This window comes from Sarcophilus harrisii, chromosome 1 (genome assembly GCF_902635505.1).
Source record: "Sarcophilus harrisii chromosome 1, mSarHar1.11, whole genome shotgun sequence".
Lineage (NCBI taxonomy): Eukaryota > Metazoa > Chordata > Mammalia > Dasyuromorphia > Dasyuridae > Sarcophilus > Sarcophilus harrisii.
Window position 1 is genome coordinate 699,035,136 of NC_045426.1, and position 21,537 is coordinate 699,056,672.

At 40.2% G+C, this 21,537-nt stretch overlaps 1 protein-coding gene across 1 annotated transcript in view; it reads right to left on the minus strand.

The window, feature by feature from the left end:
- SPPL3 (signal peptide peptidase like 3) overlaps positions 1-19,078 on the minus strand; it is a 119,500-nt gene extending 100,422 nt beyond the window's left edge. The window contains exon 1 of the mRNA XM_031948734.1: positions 18,835-19,078. Coding sequence (XP_031804594.1) covers positions 18,835-18,857 — 23 coding nt within the window. The 5' untranslated portion in view covers positions 18,858-19,078. The remainder of the gene's footprint in view (positions 1-18,834) is intronic.
- Between the last annotated feature and the right edge of the window lie 2,459 nt (positions 19,079-21,537).

The window sequence follows — 21,537 nt, forward strand, 5'->3', positions numbered from 1 at the left end:
TGCTGTCTAGGGAAGGGTCCAAATTTTCCTCCCTTTGAAATGGGTAATTGAAGAATTACCCATGCATATGTTTTGTATATAAAAAGCTATAATAAAAAAATAAAATAAAAAAACAATTATGTGCAAATAAAATATATATGGGACAAATGGTAAGTTGTCACAGAGAGAAAACACCAGCCCCAAGAAGAAACAGGAAAGGTGGAAGCCAGGAACTAGAGAAGAGGAAAGAGAACACCCTTTGTATGATGAACAGCTAATGAAAACCCAGGATTAGGAGATGGAATGCCTTGTGCCAAAATGAGCAGAGATCAATATCATTTAATAGGAGGAAATGGGAAGGGAGTAAAGAATAAGAAGAATGGAATGGTAGGAAGGGTTTTGACATAAAGTCTATGTCCTAGTGAATAAAGTTCATTTCAAAACGACAAACTTTCATCAACTATTTTTGAAAAACAATAGAGGAGTCTGATTTTTGTGTCACATCAACTTTGCACCTTTGGCTTTCTCCACCTTGCAAAGAATCTTGGCTATTGCATCACTGGAAAGCAATCAGGATCAATCACAATTTGATGTTTGAAATGAGAGAAAGGATTACTTTTCTCACATATTAGCCAATTATTAAATAAAGACCAAGATTTTTCTTCCCCTTTCTATTCTTCAGAAATCAGCTCCTAGTGAATTCATTTGAAGTACACTGATAATGAGACTGGATTAACTTTCTCCTCTAACAAGTTCAGACCCCATCCAATTGGGGAAGTTCAGGGGAGTTGGGGATGGATCTTTTGATTAGATGGTCTGAGAGTAGCAGTAGGTTTGGGTAGAGAGAAGAATGACAAAATCAAAGTCACATCTCTTGGCCTCTCATTAGAACAGGTGTGCCTCTCATTATAATATTCATTCTTCTCATTAATTGTTAATCAGAGTTGATTGCTCTCCTCAGAAATACCTACTCTTCCAAGGGTACAAAAGCATCAATAGGCTATAATGATCAATTTTTGGTTCAGGAAAGATGACTAAATGACCGTCTTTATTATTATTCACTAGCCATAATTAACAAAATGATTAATTACCCAGAATTATATCTCCCCAACTTTTTATTCATCACAAAAGCAAGGTAAAACTTTGCAGCAAAACCATCCTGTTAGAATCACAATGTAACCTTTACATAAAATCTAAGCTCCTTCCAGATTTAATGGAGCCATAAAAACTAAAGACAATATGACTATTGATCAGAGAAATGCAAATTAAAACAACTCTGAGATACCACTACACACTTCTCAGATTGGCTAAGATGACAGGAAAAGGTAATGATGAATGTTGGAGGGGGTGTGGGAAAACTGGGACACCAATACATTGTTGGTGGAACTGTGAATAAATCCAGCCATTCTGGAGAGCAATTTGGAACTATGCTCAAAAAGTTATCAAACTTTGACCCAGCAGTATTTTTACTGGACTTGTATCCCAAAGAAATCTTAAAGGAGGGAAAGGGACCTACACGTTTAAGAATGTTTGTGGCAGCCCTTTTTGTAGGGGCAAGAAACTGGAAACTGAGCAGATACCCATCAGCTGGGGAATGGCTGAATAAGTTATGTTATGAATGTTATGGAATATTGTTCTGTAAGAAACCAATGATTTCAGAGAGGCTTGGAGAGACTTACATGAATTGATGTTAAGTGAAATGAGCAGAACCAGGAAATCGTCATACACAGCAAAAACAAGATTATATGATGATCAATTCTGATCTCTTCAAAAAAGAGATGATTCAAACCAGTTCCAATTGTTCAGTGATGAACAGAGCCATCTGCACCCAGAAAGAGGACTGTGAGAACTGAGTGTGGACCACAACATAGCATCTTTACTCTTTCTGTTGATGTTTGCTTGCATTTTGTTTTCTTTCTCAGGTTTTGTTTTCCTTTTTGATCCAATTTTTCTTGTGCAGCAAGATAACTATATAATATATATATATATATATATATATATATATAGAATTTATGAGAGAAGTGTTTCATCAGGAGCTCCCTACACTGAAGAAAGCTCAAATTCAGATTTATACATATACATGTTAATTATATAATGATGTATTTTATATATATATATATATATATATATATATATATATTTAACATATATTTTTAACATATTTAACATGTATTGGACTACCTGCCATCCAGGGGAGGGGGTGGGGGAAAGGAGGGAAAAATTTAGAACAGAAAGTTTTTTAAGGGTCAATGTTGAAAAATTATTCATGCATATGTTTTATAAATAAAAATTTTAAAAAACGATAATATGTGCTGGTGAAGCACAAGAGATGAACTTGAAAGAGGAGAAAAATTAAAGTGATTACTAAAGACACCACTAGAAACATTTATAGTGACATAGTCTGTCACTCTTCCTAAATTCTTCATAAATTATAACCACTAATAGTATAAAACAGCTTAGGGTGCCTTCAGAAACTAAAAACTCAACATATCTTCAATGTAAATATAGTGCTTATTATGTTATCTAATTTTATCCTATAGCAATCCTCATAGGTAGGTGCTACTATTATATCCTTTTTGTATATGAGAAAATTGAGACAAACTGATGAAATGACTTGCCCAGGGTCCCACAGCCAAGGAAGCACCTGAAGACAAATTTGAACTTGAGTCTTCCTGACTCCAGGCCCTGGCTTAAGCCATTATGCAACCAAACTGGTCCTCATAAAATACAAAAAAGCTGTAACTAGAGTAGGAGTCCCCAAGGCTTTGCTTCCGGCTGCAGGAATGTAAAAGGATTCTGATTACTTTCAACAGCTTCAAATACAGCTTATAACCTAATTAATAATAGTAACAATAATAATTCACCAAATAGAGACTGCCTCTCCCTGAAGCTACCCAGGTGAGCTACTTGCCAACCCTCCATCTCATAACAGGCCTCTTGACCAGCTGCTTCATTCTGCCCAAAACACAAGGGAATGTTTTGTGACACTTGTCCCAGGTGGAAGAAAACATCAGCTATTACTGCAAAGAAGTGAGGAATACTAGCATATATGATGTAATATCCACCAGACATTCGATGAGTTAAATTTCATGATCAAAAAGTAGACCTGGATTGTACAACTCTACAAAGTAGACTGGTTTCACTCCTTGTATTTTTTGCTTGACATCTTGGAAGAATAAAATTTGTCTTCTCTTCCCAACTCAAATACTCACCTCTTTCATTTATCTTAGAAAAACCTTCCACTGACACAATTAATTCTTCTGAATTAATCACTCTATGTTCTTTTCTTCATTGCTGACTTTCCCAGATGAATGATCCATACCTGACTCTTGCCTTTGTTACCTCAACACTCCTGGGCTCTTTGTAGTTAAACAGCTTTTCCACTCTGACATGAGAGCCATTTCAATAATGATCTTGTGTGACCTTGTATCAAATAAATCAATTTCTTTGGGCTTCAGCTTACTCATCAACAAAATGAGATTAGATTACCTCTAAGGTGCCTTTTGGTTCTAAGATCATAATGTATCTGCTCTGATCTACCAACAGCATGGTTACTCCCAGTTTTTCCCAAAGTCCTACTCACTCTGAGAGCAGGTCAGATTATTTCCCCTTCATAAATCCCTTCCCAACCACAGCAGCCCACTCCAAGAGCCTTTTCTACGAATGGCTAACACATATGATCACCAATGTTATTCATACTGGAACACAGGGTTTTAGGCTGCTACACGACCATGAGGTGTTTCAACAGCTTGTGTTCCCAACTCCACTATAAGTCCTCCAAAAGCCAGGCACATGCTTCAAAGTTCTTAAGACTTCTCAGCACATGGCACCAAGACACACAGAACAGGTTCTTAACAAATACCTGTTGATGGAATGACTACTTAAGGGATTGGATGCACATAAGACTAATCATTAAGTTTTCATTAAAATAAAATTTATACTGCTCTATAGATTTAAAAAAAAATACATACATGCGAAATGATTCAACCATTCTGGAGAGCAATTTGGAATTATACCCAAAGGCCTATCAAACTGTCCATTCCCTTTGACCCAGCAGTGCCGTGCCAATACTGGGTCTGTATCCCCAAAAAATCTTAAAGGAAGAAAAAGGACCCATATGTGCAAAAATGTTTGTAGCAGCTTTTTTTTTTTTTTTTTTTTTTTTTTTTTTTTTGTGGTGGCAAAAAATTGGAAAATGAGTAGATGCCCATCAATTGGGGAATGGCTGAATAAGTTGTGAAACATGAAGATAATGGAATACTATTGTTCTATAAAAAATGATGAACAAGATAATTTTAGAAAGGCCTGGAAAGATCTGCTCTGCTGATGAACTGATGCTAAATGAAACAATCAGAACCAGGAATACATTGTATACAATAAGAGCAAGAATGTGCTATGATCAACAGTGAAAGACTTGGTTTTAGTGGTCCAAAGCAATCCCAAGACTTTGAATAAAAAATGCCATCAGTATCCAGAAAAATAACTAAGGAGAATGAATGTAAAACAACACATGCTATGTTTACTTCTTTTTTCTGCCGTTTTATCTCTCCTATGGTTTTTCACTTTTGCTCCAATTTTTCTCTCCCAACATGATTCATAAAGTAATGTGTATTAAAAATAAATTTACTTGGGGAAAAAAAAGAAATAAAATGCACACATGTGTATTGTTTAATTCACTCAATTAGTCCACTGATGAGTGGTCCAACTGACTTGTAATTATATAGTTATGACAGAGAGCAGATGTTTAACCCTAAAAAGGGAGGGAAGCATTCTTTATTCTGGCCATTTAATGACCAGATGCATCTCAACAGGGACAAACTCCTTTTAAAATTATGTTTTTCATATGACTTTACAAAATAAAAACCCTTAAAACCTTAAAGATGCATGAGTCGAGGGCTGCCAGAAAAAACTTTAGAGTAAAAGATTAGCCTAAGAGGAGACCAAGCCTGAATACAAGCCCAGAAGCCAACAGACAAAACAGAAGCTAAAGATGGAAATCTTAAGAAGCTGAGTGGAACAATGAAAGTACAAAAACACAGCACCCAAGTCCAAAACTCAGTCAGGAAAAGCTAAAGACAAGTAATAAAGGTAAAGGAAGACTATCCAAGAATCAAAGAAGATCATTTAAGCAGCTGAAATCAGTATCTAGAGAGATTGTTCAGATACTAAGGCATTAGGGCTTTAGGTCTACTGTGTAAGTGGAGACCCTGATATTGGGCCTACTCTCTACTTGAGTGATACAGCTATTATCAAATTCCCTTAAGGATTCATTAACTTGGTACCTTCAGATATTTTTAGTTAAGTGGGAGTACAGGTGAGTAAGAGTGTTGACATGAGAAAACTTTAAAGTATTTCAGAACAATAAGATGCTTCATCATGATACAGCTCCAAATCAAATACAGACAGTTCTCACATTATGTGCATTTGCATTATGCAAATTTGACTTTCTATAAAGATGAAAGAGAATCTGCATTCCAAAAAAGCCACATATGTCAACTTTACAGTGCCGTGCTTACTCCACTGCTGCTCCTCAGCTTGGCATGGCCTCTCACCCCCATGTTAAAAACAAAAAACAGCTTCCAAGCCAAAGCCGAACTTAGTTTGAGACCTAGAGGCAGAGAGAGGAGGCCTTTGCCCCACTCTGCCCACCCACCCCAGCGCTCAGGTATCATATGTCTCTCCCTGGCCTTGTGTCACCTAGACTGTGTTTAGTTTCAAAAGTGTTCTTCCTCTCAGTTTCATATAGCTGGCCTTGGCTCCCATGAATCCTTGAACACTGGGTCACCCCCCACCCAAATCCACAGACAAGCTTGTTGTCCCCTCTCCTCCTTCCTGCTTCCCACCCTCTTTTCCTTCCCCATATTTGTGGGCACATTCACACTGCATAAGGGTTATGGACTGGTCAATTTATATAAAGTGAAAACTGTATTAACTATATTTTGAGTTATCCACAGCAATATTCCTTTAGTGTGGACTAGTTGAGAAGAGTCTGATGAAAAATGCTTTCAAAATATCAGCTGCAAAATTAGGAGAACAAGGAATAGTCTATCTCTCAGATCTGTAAGGAAGGGAGGAATTTATGACCCAAGAAAAACCAGGGAACATTATTAAAAGCAAAATGGATAATTTTGATTACAATAAACTAAAAAGGTTTTGCACAAACAAAACCAATGCAAGCAAAATTTGAAGAGAAGCAGAAAGCTGGGAATTCTTTTTTTTTTTTTTAACAGCCAATGTTTTTGAAAATGGCCTCATTTCTAAAACACATAGAGAAATGACTTATATTTATAAAAATACAAGCAAATCCCCAATTGATAAATGGTCAAAGGATAAGAACAATTTTCAAATGAAGAAATTAAAGCCATCTATAGTCATATGAAAAAATATTCTAAATCACTATTAGAGAAATGCAAATTTAAAAAACTTTGAGGTACCACTTCATACCTCTCAGATTGGTTAAAATGACAGAAAAACATAATGATGAATATTGGAGGGGATGTGGGAAAATTGCTCTGGAGAGCAATTTGGAACTACACCCAAAGGATTATAAAATTATGTATACCCTGTGATCTACTACTGTCTCCATTGAATCTGTATCCCAAAGAGATCTTTAAAAAAGGAAAAGGACCCACAAGTGCAAAAATGTTTGTGGCAGCCCTTTTTGTAGTGGCAAGAAACTAGAAACTGAGTGGCTGCCCATCAGTTGGAGAATGGCTGAATATATTAAAGCATATGAATGTAATAGAATATTATTATTCAATAAGAAATGAAAAACAGGTAGATTTCAGAAAAGTCTTAAAAGACTTACAGGAGCTAATGCTAAGTGAAGCAAGCAGAACCAAGAGAACAGTGTACATAGCAAGAAGATTACGTGATAATCAATTGTAATGGACTTGGCTCTTTTCAAATGAAGTGATTCAAGGCAATTCCAATAGACTTGTGATGAAAACTGCCATACATAGTCAGAGAAAGGGTTATGGATTCTGAATGCAGATTCAAAGCATATTTTCACCTTGGTTTTTTTGTTGTTGTTGTTGCTTTTTTCCCCCCTTTTCTTCTGATTTTTTTTTTTTTTTTTTGCACAGCATAATGAATACGTTTAGAAAAATTTTATATGTTTAACCTATTTTGGATTTGCTTGCTGTCTTGGGGACAGAAAGAAAAATTTGGAACTCAAAGTTTTATTTGAATGTTGAAACTATCTCTATATGTATTTGGAAAAATAAAATACTATTATAATTCTTAAAAAATATCAGCTGTAATTTGGAATTATGCTCAAAAAGTTATCAAAGTGTGCATACCCTTTGATCCAGCAGTATTACTTTTGGGCTTATATCCCAAAAAGATCTTGAAGAAGGGAAAGGGACCTGTATGTACCAAAATGTTTGTGGCAGCCCTGTTTGTAGTGGCCAGAAACTGGAAAATGAGTGGATGCCTATCAATTGGAAAATGGTTGGGTAAATTGTGGTATATGAATGTTATGGAAAATTATTGTTCTGTAAGAAATGACCAGCAGGATGAATACAAAGAGGCTTGGAGAGACTGACAGGAACTGATGCTGAGTGAAATGAGCAGAACCAGAAGATCATTACACACTTCAACAACAATACTGTATGAAGAATTCTAATGGAAGTGAATATCTTTTGACAAAGAGAAGATCTAATTCAGTTCCAATTGATCAATGATGGGCATAATCAGCTACACCCAGAGAAGGAACACTGGGAAATGTATGTGGACTACTTGCATTTTTGTTTTTCTTCCCAGGTTATTTTTACCTTCTGAATCCAATTTTTCTTGTACAACAAGAGAACTGTACAGATCTGCACACATATATTGTATCTAGGATATACTTTAACATGTTTAACATGTATAAGACTGCCTGCCATTTAGGGGAGGGAGGGAAGGGAAAAGTTAGAACAAAAATGAGTGCAAGGGACAATGTTGTAAAAATTACCCATGCATATGTTCTGTCAATAAAAAACTATAATTAAAAAAAATATCAGCTGTACATAGCAAAATGGGAGACTTTTTAAAACTCCCTGTTTTCATTTTGTTCTGTGAGAAATCCAAAAATCTGGGTATGCACCCGCCACAATTTATAGACTTCCAATTAAATCCAACTTGTTAATAGGATTATTTTACTATTTAAATTTTTAACATGATTAAAAAAATTACTCCCTTTATTATTTACAACCAATGATGACTGAATGGTCATTTAATATAACAACAAACTGGAATCATCCACTTTAATTTCAGGTTAAATCTCATTTTCTATTTGTGCTGTCACATACTGAAGATGGACATGCTCTATAAGTTGTATGCTCTACCCAAATGCATGCTCTAATATGGACCACAAATGCTCTTCATCCACTTAATCTTTCCTGTATGGCTGGTCAGGCCAAAGTCTTGAGTGATTACAAATCTCTTCCTTGAGCCTTCACAATATTCTTGGACTTGAACAATCAGCACAAAGTCATCCACATATTTTTTTATACAGCAATGTGAATCACAACAGCTTCGGAAGACCTGAAAAGAATATCACATAGAAGGCAATAGTAGAAAGGCACAAAGTGGGTATGAAAAGACTGCAACTTATAAATAAGGAACTTTGAGCAGAAGAAATATACTCAGAAAAATGGATGAGAGGAATAGAACAGGGAAGTGGCCAGGGCAATAGCTTACATGACTGAAGAGAATATCCAAATTGAGTACACAGATCTTTGTAAGCAGAGTTACTGGTGGTCTCGTCTTCAGATGAATGACTGATAAATTCTTAAAACAGACTTTAAAAAGGTTTTTAAAATTCTTACATCTAGATTTCCTCATTCGTTTCTCCTACACTCTTATAAGATTTTTTTGAAAGGGAAAATCCAGCAAAACTAATCAATACATCGGGAAAAAAAAAAAAAAGCTCGAAATAATATGCAATGTCCAAGATCCATGAACATTCTTCCCTTGTAAAGTACACAGGGAAAGGTGTTTTTTTTTTTTAATCTCTTCTTTGGGGCAACCTTTGTTCTTTTTAATTTCACAACATTTTTTTTTTTTTTTTTGTGAGAGGTAATTCTACCATTTTTATTGTTATACTGTTTTTTTGTGTAGATTGATAAATTTTGAAGCAGTAGTTTATGGAATAGGGTAAATAGCTTCAAGAAAAAAACCCTGTAGAACACAAACTATCTTAAAGTTTCCATCAAAAATGCATGGTGATCTACATGAAAAAAATGGATACCTTTAAGTTCAAGCTAATTCACAGATTCATTACTTTTGATCATTTTACTCTACACTTCTCTTATGTCCAAAGATTGATCCACATGACCAAGTCCAATAAAATATCTTGAGGCTTGGAAAACAAGCATTTTCTGCCAGATATAGGTTATGCAAGTTATAGCCATCAGTCAGTCAACATGAATTTAAGTTAGGGTTGGTGATAGGAAGGCAAAAGACAACTCATATTCTCAGTCCAATTAGAGTGATAGCTTAAAATATTTGGACTCTGTTCTTTAGAAGTATCTCAATCTAATCTTTTGAGGGCATCTGAACAAAGTTGGTTTATTTTAAACTAAACTTCAATGAACAGGTGATGGGCTAACCAACTGAACCTGAGGTAACAATTACTAATTCCATACGAATCAAACTTAAAGATTTTTCTTTATGATTAGCTTTGCTCATTCTAAGCCTAGTCATCCTCTTATTTTTGATGGAAAGGTCTTAAGGTAGTACAATGGAAAAAGGTGTTTGCGAATAGCAAATGGACTTCTGAAGCTGCTAAACAAATTTATCCCAAAATGCTGTGTGTCCAAAATTACATGTCTCCAGAACTACTCTAATTCTATTTTTCATTGTAAAAAAGCAAACTTTTCTTCAGTTTAATAATTAAAACCAATCTATTTAGGTATTAAAGAAATTCAACATGTAGACATCATGATTTGCAATTTTAACCCCTCCTTCTCTTCCACTATTCCTTCTCCCTTCCAGATCATTTCCATTCCATCATTTCACATAAATTCTATTATTTTAAAATACTAAAAAAGAACTTTATTTCCAAATTCTAAAAAAAAATAAAAAATAAAAAGCTAAATAAAAAAAACTGCTTTAGAAATTAAGCAGGAAAACGTTCCTCATTTAAATAAGGATTGCTTGGAAACAAAATCAAGACTTTTTTTGAATTCTGAATAAGGATTCTTTAAACTGTAGGTTTAACTAAAATTATTGTTTTTAAATTGAAAAGATATACTTTTAAATCTCCTAGAGACTTGCATATATAGTAGATACTTGAACTGATACCAAATTGGGAAGTAATCTCATCAAGATTTGGACACCATGACCAGTTAGATCAGTAGCTGCATAGATGTTCTTTCAGGATAACCCTGGGTTTCTGCAGGAACAGCACAAAGTGAGTAAAAATTATCAAAGTGATACAAAACCCATTAATCTCAAAATAGAAATAAATTCTACAACTTTATAACAGTTCAAAATATTTTGTCATCTCTAACATAAATATGGAACTGACATGGAAATCAATTTTGGGAACATTAGACATGCAGTTTAATTCACGGTATTACTTGACAAATTATGTACTGATATGCTGCAAACACAAGTATTTTTCACAAAACACAATAAACATTAAGGGAAATGATTTCAATACAAATTTATGGTGCATAGCTTTGGTTAATTTTAGCTTAAATCATCCATCAGTAGAAATACCACCACAACACTATAAATCAACACAGACAAAATGTACTTTTAAAACTAAACTGCTGGAGTCTTAGTGTGTAAATCCAGCTTGCACAGATACTGTGCAATAATCCCAGATTCTTCCCTTCACAAAGACATTTAAGTCAGTTGTGATGTCCCTGTTTACATACACTACTACAGGGAATCTAGAGACTGAGACTTCATTACAACCTTTACTCTGACATCATGGACAGTTAAGTCAAAATATTGTAGTACTTAAGAGTCGAAATGGACCTTCTAGACTATGTAGTCTGTGCCTTTCACTTACATATGAGTAAAGTGAAGTAGAGAAAAGCACCTTGCTCAGTGTCCTGAAGCTCAGAAGGAACCAGAGCAAACCAAGGCCCACTACTTCCCATCCAGGCAGGTGCTTTTATTATTTCTGTGTGATGCTCTATGCAGGTAGTTAAATTTGTATCCTCCAGCTACAGATCATGAATAAAGATTTTGGTAGTATACCCAACAACTACCAGCAATGACTTTTAAACTTTTTCAGGAATGGCACTTCCCATTCTTAGGAACATTTTTAATAATCACTACAACATGGAGCCGAGACTTTAGTAAGGAAAATCCAATTCTGGTCCAAACCTCTACTGCTACCTACTTTCCTTAAAAAAAAAAAAAATTTGCTTAATCCATGATAGTATCTTCTCTCAAGTTTTATTTTTATTTCTTCAACAAGGATAAGACAACTTGAAAAACCCAGCAACATTATTTATTAAGCACTAACTATATATTAATTTGGTGGGCACTATAGGATATATATAGAAAATATAAAATATAAGCTCTGCCCTAAAGAACTTTACATTTTGATTATGTAGGCAATGTATAAAAACCATGTGCCAAAAGGGGAAAAAGTGACTATTGGATCTAAGTGGGTTTACATTAAGTAGTGCAGAGTCTAACTGCAGTAAAAGAGAGTTCCTCCCCCTCTCTCTTCAACCACTTAACTTACTGCCTTTCTTGGTCTCAGTTTCCTCATCTTTAATGCTCATGAGGAGAATCAGTGACTTCTAAGATTTTTCCCAGCTCTAAGGTGCCTATGGAAGCGTGAAAATCTTATAGGCAGCCAGCAGAGGTAAAGTATAATAACCTGGGGAGTCAGCAGAGCTTTCTGAGTCTGCCCTCCAAGAACTTAGATACAAAATGCCATCAGTCAACAATTTTAAAAATAGCTTGCAATTAGACAGTGATTTAAAGTCTATCTGCTGTACTACCCATCTAACTTTATTAAGTACTGTGTTAAGCAATGGGAATACAAAGACAAAAACAGGGAGGGTGTCTGCCCTCAAGTGGCTTACCTTTTGATGGGCACATGAGCATGCATACAAGATAAATGGAGGAGGATCTATGAATGGTAATCTTTCCTACAGAAGATGAGATTGGAACTAAATCTTAAAAGAGGTCCAGGACAGAATCCTGTAGGACCCGTCTAATTAGAGGCCACAATCTGGATGAGAATCCAGCAAACAGAGAATTGGTCAGATAAGCAGGAAGGGAACCAGGACAAAATAATGTCCCCAAAACCTACAGAAGTTAACAAGGAAAAGTTGGTGATAGTATTAAAGGCTGCAGAGAGTTTGCACAGAATGGGAATTGTGAACAGGTCATTGGACCTGACAATTATGAAATCACTGGTAACTTCAGAGAGCAAGTTTGGTGGATTAATGGGGTCAGAAGCCAGACCATAGGTGGAGCAGACGGTGGAAGCACCTATGTTGATGAACTTTTGGGAATTTAGCTACACGGAGCAGAAGAGAAATAGGATAATAGTTAGCAAGAACAGAATAATAAGTCAGGATATTTGAGGATGAGGGACAGTCCAAAAAGGTCTCAGATATTAAGTGACTTAAGTGGAATCAAAACCTCTAAAAGCCTCAATTCCTAATAAAAATGGGGATAGTACCTGGCCTACTTACTAAACAGGATTGTTTTAAGAATCAAACAAAATGTATGTAAAGCACTTTGCAAACCTTGGGCATGCTTGGTCAGTTATTTGTGGTCTGCACAAATGAGTACATTAGCTTAGAGAACTAACTCCAGGAGAAGGCCCTCTAGCAAAGGTCAGCACCTTCAGGGAAGTTTGCACTCATAGAGTGTGGTCTAAAATTATCATTCCAGTGCCCTAGGGCTAGAGAGGCTTCAAAGGTGAGCAGAGATCAAAGCAGTCTAGAAAATCAGGTACGACTGGGATAGGCAGGAAGGGAGCCAGGAAGGATATTCCAAAGCAAGGGACTAGTAAAATAGATGGGGAAATGAGTCACAGTGAGGGAGGAGAAAACCGGTGTCCTTGGATAGGGACAGCTAGGATAGGGTTTAGACAAAAGAATGGGACATAGGCCTGGCCAGACTGTCTGGGTCCAAGCTACAGATTGTCTTGCATATAAGGTGAAGAAATCTGGACCTTATTCCATAATAGGAGGCCATTAAAGATTTGGGGCATGCCATACCATTAAAGCAGGGTTCTGAAATTAAGGAGCAATATTCAAAATTAAGTGAAGGAGGTCATCAGGAGCCCAAATAGTTAAGCATGGGATCATCAAGAGACTAATTAATATAAGATGCTGGTAAGAAGAATTAAAAAAAAAAATTGGTTTGAGAAACATAAGGAAAGAAGATCTGGTAGCATCCGAAGACTGATTCCACATGATTGTTTTGGGAGAAGTAGAAATCAAGCCAAGTTTGAAGCTGAACTACTTAAAACATACTCCACTATTTCTAAATTCTGGGCTAAGGATCATCAGTAAGTAACCTAACAACAACGTTGGCCTTCAGCAATTGCCTGCCCAATTTGCTTCCCCCCCCCCCCCACTTCTGTATTTCTAATAAAAGGAATCCAAGTAAGTTTTGAGAAAAAACAGGGGGAAATTATGGCATCAATAATAAAACTTTAGCTTTGAAAAACTATCCTTCAATCTCTGCTGCTCTCTGATCACATTTTGTGCATATATTTCAGTCATATTTTGTGCATGGAACATAACTCTTATAAAAATTTTAAATAAATACATGCATTGATTCCTTTGTTGATTTATTTAAAAAATAATAGTGCCTTCCATTAGGATTTTTGTATGAACCCCATACATATCATCAACTATGTCCAGGAGAAGCCCATTCCAATTTTGGATTGTTCTGTTATTAGAGTTTCTTGTATCACTTCACTCTAAACAAAATAATGAAGCAAAAGTACCAAGCTCTGACTGGAGAAACTTTTATTTCCTCTTCAATCCACTCCAAGCTGAAAAAAGGACTAGAATAAAGTAACTTTCTCCTACTCAAAACAAGGAAAGGTAGTTCTTTGACTTCCTTGAATGCAAAGTAAACAAAAAGACCAGAGAAGTTGACAGAGTAAAGGAGCTCAAGCTGCAAGGCCTGTTTTAAACAGTCTTTAATGGGTATGACAATCCTTCAAATAGAAAGATAGCTTAACTTACAAAGCAACTATAAGACCACATAGTTAATGTTTCCTCACCTGTGAAATATAGGGTTAGATCAGATGATCTCTTGAAGGTCCTAGAAGTTTTAAATTTATGATTTTTAAGATTATTTACCAAGTTAAAATTGTCATTTTCCCAACTTCTTGCACATGCCATTCTCTGAATTTTTCTTCTCTCCACCTTATTATTGATCCAGAATTTTTGTACTGCAGAACCAAAAGGCTAAATAAATGGCCATCTGGAAATTTCTGCTGGGTCAAGCAGTTTGTAAACAATAGTCTATCTACCTCTCTGTGCAGGAGACTCTCAACAATCACAATGCTTATCACATCACTCTTTATTACACTTTTTCAATACAGAATATTGTAGTCCTTTTTTTTTTTTTTTAAAAAACCTTTGTTACCTTTCAATAAAGCCTTAAATTAGCAAATTTCTTCAGATCAATTCAAAATGCTCATCTTCTCCAAAGCTACTCTTCGTTCTCCCTTTGGGCAAAACAAAAACATTCACTCTCAAACCTAGGAAATTATACTCCTCTTTTCCTATTTCAAACATCCCTCTCATCATGACTTTTCCTCTCGAATTACTAACTTCAATTCCTATAGCCCTTCTAAGAACCAAAAACCATTCAAGCCCTCCCCCCCTTGAATCTTTCACTCAGCTCTAGTACTATTTCAAAACCCACTTTTCCACTCACCATGCAAAACACAAAAGCATTTAGATGTTATTACATTTGATCCTTATAACAACTGTGTGACATAAGAGTACCAAGTACAACTCCTTCCAAACCTAAGGCTCGAAGAGTAAATAACTTGGGACAGTCACATGGCTCCTAAATAGAACTCACAGCTAGAACACAGGATTCCCAGGCCCCGTCCTTTTCACTCTTCCATCCTGTCCCCCATTATGGGACAGGCAAAATTGCCACGTGGTCTGAGAATTTGTGGTGCCACTCACTCACTGATTCATTCATTCATTCACTTGCTGAGTAACCTTGAGTGGAGCACTTTGTTTCTTCCAGTCTGGTTTCCTCTTTGGTTAAATGAGGATAATACTTGCATTATTCACCTCACAGAGTTATTAGAAAAGTACCCTGAAAAACTTAAAGAGCGATAAAAATATGAGTTCTTATCATTGCCATTTCCTCATCATTTCTTAAGAATGTGGCTGTTACAACAGAACTAATGTGGAAATGTTTATGTGATTGCACACATGTATAACCTATATCAGATTGCTTGCCGTCTTGGAGAGGAGGATAAAAAGGAACGGGAATGGAAGTCAAAATTTTATAAAAGATGAATTCTGAAAACCATCTTTACATGTGATTGGAAAAAACTAAATCTCTCTCTCTCTCTCTCTCTCTCACACACACACACACACACACACACACACACACACACACACACACACAGCTGTTGCCAAATAACAATTTCCTCAAAAGATTTACAACAACCTTCCCAATATTCTTTCCAGACTCTCTTCCAAGACTTGTACCAAATTTGTACTATTTTCCTCCAAAGCCCGATTTTCACTACCACCATAGTAACAACCCTCTAAATCCCTGTTCCTAAAAGGAGCCTTCTCATTCTTATTCCCAAAATACTGTTCTGAGGACTCAAACTGTAGCTTCACAAACTAAAAAGCAGTACTTAGATTTCTTCTAGTTCTATAAATCAGATTGCTCATTTTAAAAGAATAATTAATACTACTTTTCTACTTTGATTCGGGCATTAATTTAGGCTGTCTGGCCACTTTGTTCCCAATAACTTCTTTTCCATAAGTTTCCCAACGATTTTCTTCTGACAACTTGCTAAATAATACTCAGGGAGTATTGAAGTCTAAGGACATATATAATCATATCCCCACTATATCTCCTATTAAGGAAATGAATTAAACATGTAAGCACTTACTATATGCCAAGTACTATGCTGGGCACTTCAGATACAAGTACCTAAAAAAGAGTCTCAATTCTCTAGGTGATCATATTCTAGTTGGGGGAGCCATTTCATAAAATGAGTTCAGCTACCAGGTGAAAGAACAGTCCGGAAATTTTAGGGGGCTGTGATAGAGTTCTTGCAGTATAGATGATAGTGATGAAGGATATAGTGGCAGGGCGATGGTAAAGGGCTGTTGTAATTCAATTGTGTCGGACCCTCTGCGACTCCATTTGGGGCATTCCTGGCAGAGATATTGAAGTGGTTTGCCATTTCCTCCTCCAGCTCATTTGAAGATGAGGAAACTGAGGCAGACAGGGTAAAGTGACTTGCTCAGGGTCACACAGCTACAAAGTGTAAGGGGCAGGATTTGAATTCGGGTACTCCTGACTCCCGGCCCAGTGCTCTATCCACTTCTTTCCACAGAGGACATCAAAGGCTCACCTTCTGGTGCTCTGCTGGAAGGAATGCAAATTTTTTTTGATTGCTAAAACCTCACAAGATATTTTTTGGGGTTTATGGACTAGGACCCAGCCTTAAACTCAAATCACCACTTCTCCCATGTTGGCCAACAATCTGTCCCAAGCCAAGCACCAACTAATCATTGTTAGGGCTCTGATTTACTCAAAGTGAATGTAAACAGCAACCAGTTCTGTTTTGGCAGGAGTTGACAGAGGGTCTTACTCTCCCAGATTGGACATTTTTTTTTTGCGACTAGGTCAAAGATGCCATTTTTTGTCTCAATTCTTACCTAGCCTTAATCACAGAATGGGTTTTGCCTCAGGCAAACCTTTAGTTCAAAAAGGCAAAGTTCTCCCACTGAATCTGGGGTCATCTTCATTCATCCTAATCTCTATCTGGCCACTGGACCCAGATGGCTCTGGAGGAGAACATGAGGCTGGTGGCCGTGCACAGCCTTCCCTCATGCATGTCACGGCATCACCTCCTTGATGGCATGGTCCTCTTTGAGAGTGGAAAGACTCCTAGACACACTGATAGGTTAGAGTATGGGCAGCCTGAGGTCACGGAAGAGGGAAGAGCATCTCTTACAAGGTCTTAGTATCTGTATGACTCAGGTAAGTCACTCACCCAAGCAACCAAATATTTTCCTTCCCAAGAACTGTGCTAAGTCCAAGGGAAAAAAAATATATAACTGCCTGTTCACAAGGAGCTTACAACCTATATGTCTTTCTAGGATTCAGTTTCCACATCTGCAAAATGAGGGGACTGGACTAGCTGCTTTCTACCACCTTTTCTACCTGCCTCTTGATCTAAGATCCCATAGTCTGTGATCACACAGCCCTTTGCAGTTTCCCTTCCTACTCTAGTAGATACAATTATTATATTATTATATTTACATGGTCCACTTCTATACTTCTTCCTTGAATCTTGGGAATTCTCTCTACTTGGCCAACTTTCCCCTCATTCCCCTTCACAACTTCTTGTGTTGAACTTCAACACAACTTCTAAATTCTACTATCACCTCTTTCCCATCCTCTTGTATCTTATCACCATCCTCTTGTCCTAGAGAAACTTGATCCTTTTGCCTAGCAATCCCACCAGTATCTGTTAAGTGCCATACACTAAAGTCACATCCCCAATCTTGCCTCTGTGTGACCCCAGGAAATCAGTCACTTCCCTAAGCTTTACCTTTCTCCTCTGTAGAGTGCTATTGATAATAGACTGCCCATTTAGCAGAACTATTCTTGAGTAAAGTACTGTGAACTCCAGTGATTACTGGTCTATTAAAAGATCATGGCCCCTAATCCCCCCAGTCTCCATCGCCTCTTCTGCCCTACCCTATAGTTCCCTTCTAGGAAGCTGAGATCACCGACCATTCTTCTTTGTTTATCCCAAAGCAGGGATAAGATAAGGTCCATTCATGTCACAAAATCCCCTTCTACCTTGCCATGGGCCCCCACTGTCTCTCACCTCCACATGGAGCATTGACTCCAGCACTGCCTTGACGGCTGCCTGGCCCCTATTCCTCTCCTCACCCTGGAAGTCAAAGGCTATTCATTCCCGCATGGCCCTCCTCTTCATCCCCAGCATCTGCTCCTACTCCTGGGGATTAACCTAGCCCGGAGAGCGACCCCTCATGACCTCCCCCTTCTCATTTCGGAAGGGGGTGGAGGTAAGAATGACATAGCCTGCCCCACCCCCAGCACCCCGGCTCCCAGCTCCCAAACTGTTGAATACGGGAGGTTTCGGTCACTCCCAAATAACCAATGTCCACACCATCCTCCCTGCCTAACAGGGGAATTCATCCCGACACCCCCTTAGTCTCGGACCCTCCCACCCCCCGGGACTGGAGGAGACCCCGAAAGTCTCACGTCCTCCCTCTTCTAACAGTCGGGCCGGAGACAGACCGACCCCTCCCCGCAATAGCTCTTACCGGGACTTGTTCGGTGCGGGCCAAGCAGCCCATTCCCCTCACGAAGCCCCCTCCTCACCGTGTCCGCTCCTTCACCACCCAATAAGAATCATGTGCCCGCCCCTGCCCTTGGGTAACGTTTTCCGATTCTCCCCACACCCCGGACCCTCAGCCTGCTCCCCGCACAGAGCGGTCCGTCCCTGCCTGGGGCCCCGCCCGGCCTCGCCCCCTTCCCTCAGGCTTGGCCCTCTCCCGCGGCCGTCCCGGGCAGAGCCCCCGGAACTCCCAGGCCTTGGCCCCTCCGCACCGGGGGTCCCAGGCAAAACCCCTTCCCTCCCGGCGCCCCCGGGCCGGGCCCCTCCGCCCCGAGCCTCACCACGAGTAGGTCTGCTCCGCCATGGCTTCGCTGCAGCGGGGCTCGTCCTCCGGCTCGGGCTCGTCTAGGGCGCTCGCGAGCGCTGGGCCGGGCGGGGCTGCGGAGCCGGGCCCGGCAGGCCGCGGCAGGGCCGGGCCTCGTCCTGCTACTCTCCTCGGCCTCGCTCCTCCGCGGGCCGCGGGCGGCGCCGGCCTCCGACTCTCTCTCACCGGCCTCCTCCGCGGCGGCGGCGGCTCCGCGGCGGCTCCGATCCCAACATGGCGGCTCCGCGGCGGCGGGGCTCGGGCCTCCCTCGGGTTCTCCCGGCGGCGGCGGCGGCGGCGGCGGCGGCGGCTGAGGCTGCGGGCGGGGACGGGAGGCGGGCGGGGAGGGGCAGGCCCGCGGCGGCGGCGGCGGCGGCGGCGCTAGAGCCTCCCTGCTTCCCTCACTGGCCCCGGGGCGCCGCGCTCAGGCGGCGGCGGCGGCGGCGGCGGCCGGGGCTCATGGCCGGCTCGGCTCGCGGCAGCAGCGGCGGCGGCGGCGCGCGCCCACTCGCTCGTACCCCCTCGGCTCCTTCTCTGTCTCGGCTCCGGCTCGAGGCCGCCCCGCTCCGCTCCCCGCCCGCCCGCGAGCCTGCGAGCCTCGAGCCAGCCAGGGGCGGCGCGAGGGGGAGAGCGCGAGCCTGCGGCCTCCGCGCGCTCACGTGCCCAAAACACGCTCACGTGACGCGCGGACGCCGGCCCCGCCCCCGGACGCTAGGCCGGCCTCCCCGCCGCGGAGCGGCCGCTGGGGCCGTTTGTCTGTCCCTCCCCCGCCCGGCGGCGCGCGAGGCTGGAAGCAGGCGGAGGTGGGAGGTGGGAGGTGGACGACTCAGCTCCCTTCCTCCTCCTCCCCCTCCCCCTCCCAGGGGGCCGGAAAGAGCTCAGCCCTACCCCCACCTCCCATCCCCCATCATCTCCTGCGCTCTAATTCCGCGGCTCCCTGGGGGGGCGGGAGCTTTGCCTCCGGAGCTCGGCCCCTAGGCTCTAGTCGGGGTCTCCTGAGGTCTTCCTAGGTCTCTTTCTCGGGTCTCTTGTCTGTCTCTATCTCTTCCTGTCTCGGTCTGTATTTCCCTGGATCTCTTCCTGTCTCTATCGCTTCTTCTTGTCCGTCTCTTCCTGTCTCTGTCTCTTCTTCTTGTCCGTCTCTATCTTTTCTCGTCTCGGTCTCTACCTCTGGGTCTCTTCTGTCTCGATCTTTATCTCTTCTTGACTCTGTCTCTCAGTCTCTTCTTATCTCTCTTTACCTCCTCTTGCCTTCATCTCTCTGGATCTCTTGTCTCCGTCTATCCAGGTCTCTTTTTTCTCTCCACCTGCATCTCTGCTTCTTGTCTGTCTCTGTACCTCTGTGTGCTTTTTGGTCCGAGTCTCCTCGGTCTCTCCTTTCTTGTCCTTGTCTTCCTCTCTGGATTTTTTTTTTTTTTTTTTTAATAATCTGATTCTTTATCTCTGCGCCCCTTTCCATGAGTCTCTTGCCGAAATTACTTTATGGATCAGTTTAATTTAACAAGAATCCAAGAAGCGGCTCTTGTGTGCCGAGATTGTATTAAGGATCCGAGACACAAGGATAAAAAAGAAAAGGACGCTGCGATTTGGGGAGCTCCTGGAATCAGGAGCTCTAATGTCCACAGAAAACCGTACCCTGGAGATGCAAAAGGCCTAAGGACAGTACTGGACTAGTGATTTCCTTTACTCAGTAAGAACACAGGATAGTGAGAGATACAAAAATAATGTCTTTCTTGAGAGGAGCAAACATGGTACTAGAGAGTAAACAGACCTTTCAAATATAAATACAAAGGAGAATCAAAAGAAATAACAATGTAATTTAAGGGTGGGTGGAAAGCATTCTTTGGCTTTCAACTGTATCTCCTCAGAAATAACATGAGCCAGTTTGTATTTGCTTTGTAACTTTTTCAGACAGGCAGCCTTGGAGGGTGGTGGGGTGGAGACATGGTTTCAAGTAGTAATTCTGACATATTTTCTAGGGGATTCAAGGCATCACTTAACCTCTCTCAGCCCCCAGGTGACTAAGACTTATCAGTTACAGATACTTAGTGCCAGATCTGCACAATGAAATCACAAGTCTGGACCAAAAAAATCCTGTTTGGACTTCTCTGTGTATACATTGTTTTCAAACAGTGTGCAATAAGCTTGAGCCTGAAATTCTCTCCCTCCTTCCTTCCCCTCCCTGGCTTTTTTCCAAGTCCTAAACTAAAGTCCTACCTTCTGCAAGAAACGTTTGTTAATACCCCCTAATCAATTAATCGGCTGACATTTATTAAGCACCTACAATGTACCAGGCACACTCCATATATTGTCATAGTATTAAAGTGATTAGACCGAGGCTGGCACAAAGTAAGTATTCAATAACTTAAACATAAGCCTAAGGCTTTTTCTCTGTTGATTAGTTCCAATTTATCCTGTCTATAGCTTGTTTGTATGTTGTCTTCCTCCGTAGATTGTGAGTTCCTTGGAGCTGAAATATCTTTCGCCTGCCTTTGTATCCCAGGCACTTAGCACAGTGCCTGGCGCCTAATAAATACTTAAATGCTTCCTTGGATCAGACTGAATTGAATTCATGTTGCAGAACTGACAATACTTAAAAGTGATCTAATTTACCTTCTTTTCCCCTCAGTGTTCCCCTCTGACTCCTATCCAGCATATCCTGAGGTTGGTGGGAAACATT